Here is a 2,675-nt window from a genome sequence, read left to right as displayed (position 1 = left end):
GCGACGATCGTCGCTCTGACGCGTCGACTCGCACAGTGTGCTCGCCGGCGCCACCTACGTTCACCGTCACGTCGTGGACGCTGTCTTGCGGCGACAGCGGCGGGCGGCGGCGTCTCGAATATTCGCTATCTTGCTCTGCACCGACACCCTCCGCCATCGTTCCTCTCCCGCCCGCCTGCTTCTTCCTCCGACGACTGCCGGCGCTGCGGCCGCTCCGGCGGCGCAACCTGGCGGCGCTCGGGCGAGACTCGGCGCGCGGCCGCCCGTCCGCGCGAACTCTCCGCCGTCCGCACGACGGTGACGGTACGCCTGACGTCGACGGCGGTCGTCCGGCCGCAGCGGCGGCGCCGCTGCCTCGTCCGTCTCGTCTCGACTGCGTCTCGGCGGCGAGACGCGCGCGGGGCTCGGGCTTCCGCCGTCGGACGCGCGCTGAGTCGTCGTCGTTTCGCGGTCTCGGGCGTCGACTGCGCGCCGCTGTCCGAGCTCGAGCCGCCGCTTGGCCATCGCTCTTCTGCTTCTTCTTCTGCGGACTCACGGAGACGGAGGAGGCGGCGGAGGAGGTGGTCGCCTGGTCGACGGAGAGGTTCATCAGGTGGCTGGTGCTGGTCGGCGCGATCGCTGCAACATCGATAAATATAATAATTATTATTATTAATATTAATATCGCTCTGATAATATATATATATATATAAATGTAATAATAACAATTATTATTATTAATATCGCTCAATAAATATATATATATATATATAAATGTAATAATAAGTGCGAGGAGAACAGAGGGACGAGTGATAATGAGGAGTGGCACGCACCGCGCTCACTCGTTCCTCTACCGATTCGGAGAGAGAGAGGGAGAGAGTCATCGGTGAGAGGGTGAATGCTAAGAAGAAAGATATGGTAAGCATTGAGAGCATGATGACGTCGAGAGATCGCTTTATTGCTATTATTGTTATAATAATAATAATAACAATAATAATAATTATGATTACTATTATTATCATTATCATTATGTTTTTGATATTCCTTATTTATTGCTGCTTTTACGTGTATGAGCAATTTATTTATCAACGCACATGCTAGTGATTACAGTAGTTCCCCGACGCATGTGAAATATGTCACCTGAGGGTGGTGAACTAAGCACAGATAACGACGGTTAATTTATGAACCATGAATATTATTTTCGGCTCTTTGCTAGGATATTGCCTGCATCTTAACTGTAGGCTAGATGATCACGCGATGCTATTACCTTTGCTTTCTTAAAGCTGGTTGTGCGACGTCGCGTGGTGAAGCTTGGTGTCCGCTTATCCTTCTTCCTCTTCAGTTCCTCTTTCGCGCTGTCGGTCCTCTTCACCTCTCTTGGCGTCTTGGTAGGTGATCCTGTACATTATGTAAAAAAAAACATGTAAATAAATTAAGAAAAAGTTGTCAAAACCACGAAAGCAACGTAAGCTTATATGCTCCATCACTTGCTTGAATTCTTCTAACTGTTTTGAATACAACTCACTGGATGACCATCGCCATCGCTAACAAAGAGCAGATAAAGCGATCGGGTACCTGGAGACTTTTTCAGGTGCTCCTCTCTCGGTGCTCCCTGAACTGGTCTGTACTCGGTGGCTTGCGCGGTCTCTTCTTTCACCATCCTACCTTCCTCGGCCTCCGCCGGTCTCCGGAGATGTCTCTCCTCCTGAGCCTTGCGACGCTCCTATGAGGAAAGCAATAGTGGTCAGTATGTAGCAGTTGTACAGCACTGTACAGGTATGAAACCTGCAATCAGCTGCAACATGTACTCCCTCGCGCAACAACATTGCTCGTGCTGTGACAACCGTCTTCCATAAACATGGGTTAATATGGCATAAACTACTGGTAATGCTCCTAAGAATACATGACTGAACGGACGAAGTACAACGGTTCAATTAGTTGACTACCAAGTTTGGGCTGAAAAACATCCATCCTTTTTTTCCCTAAAGATAAACTGAGAAATAACTCACAACAAGAATGTCGATGCCAGTACATGCAGTTGAATTTGCACCGATATCAACGAAAATTTACGAATGAAGATAAGATTGAATGTATAATTTTTTCTCTTCAATATGGCATCTTAAGTAGAAGCTGCCCTAGCTACTCACGTCAAGTATTCTCTCCTGCTCCTTGAGCTTGATGGCATCGAGTCGATTCTGGTTCTTCTTCTTCTCATCCTCCAGCTTCCTCTTCTCTTCGTTCTCCCTCTGCTGCCGGAAGGTCTTCTCCAGCTGTCGCGAGTCCAGTAAATTAGTTATGTAGTTACATTAGAGATGTTGTGTGTTAGTAATTTAGTTATTATGCGGGAGCACGTAGCAGCAATTACCCACAGTAACGAAGTTCATAATTACCAGCAATTAATTATCTCAATCAGCGCTCTATCGCACCACACAACGTGATACGGTGGTGGGTGTGATACGGCGATATGTGGGTGTGATACGGTGGTGGGTGTGATACGGTGGTGGGTGTGATACGGTGGTGGATGTGATACCGTGATGGGTGTGATGCAACCCACCACCGTATCACACCCACCACCGTATCACACCCACCACCGTATCACACCCACCACCGTATCACACCCACCAGGTGGGTGTGATACGGTGGTGGGTGTGATACGGCGATATGTGTGTGTGATACGGATATCGCCGTACCACACC

At 49.2% G+C, this 2,675-nt stretch overlaps 2 protein-coding genes across 3 annotated transcripts in view; both read right to left on the bottom strand.

Moving 5' to 3' along the window:
• The window catches only part of LOC106809842 (formin-like protein 20), a 5,777-nt gene extending 5,551 nt beyond the window's left edge, over window positions 1-226 (bottom strand). For both annotated transcript variants that reach the window (XM_014813069.1, XM_014813070.1), the window contains exon 1: window positions 15-226. In XM_014813069.1, coding sequence (XP_014668555.1) covers window positions 15-157 — 143 coding nt within the window. In that variant the 5' untranslated portion in view covers window positions 158-226. The remainder of the gene's footprint in view (window positions 1-14) is intronic.
• Window positions 227-1,246: 1,020 nt separating this feature from the next.
• Window positions 1,247-2,675, bottom strand: part of LOC106809839 (spectrin beta chain-like) — a gene marked incomplete at its 3' end in the record, with an annotated part of 127,714 nt that continues 126,285 nt past the window's right edge. The window contains 3 exon segments of the mRNA XM_014813065.1: window positions 1,247-1,377; window positions 1,555-1,702; window positions 2,127-2,249. Of these exon segments, the coding sequence (XP_014668551.1) occupies window positions 1,247-1,377; window positions 1,555-1,702; window positions 2,127-2,249 (402 nt within the window).

Source organism: Priapulus caudatus, unplaced genomic scaffold (genome assembly GCF_000485595.1).
Source record: "Priapulus caudatus unplaced genomic scaffold, Priapulus_caudatus-5.0.1 Scaffold390, whole genome shotgun sequence".
Classification (NCBI taxonomy): Eukaryota; Metazoa; Priapulida; class Priapulimorpha; order Priapulimorphida; family Priapulidae; genus Priapulus; species Priapulus caudatus.
Note: the sequence above shows the minus strand (reverse complement) of the source record. Positions and strands in the feature narration are given on the sequence as shown.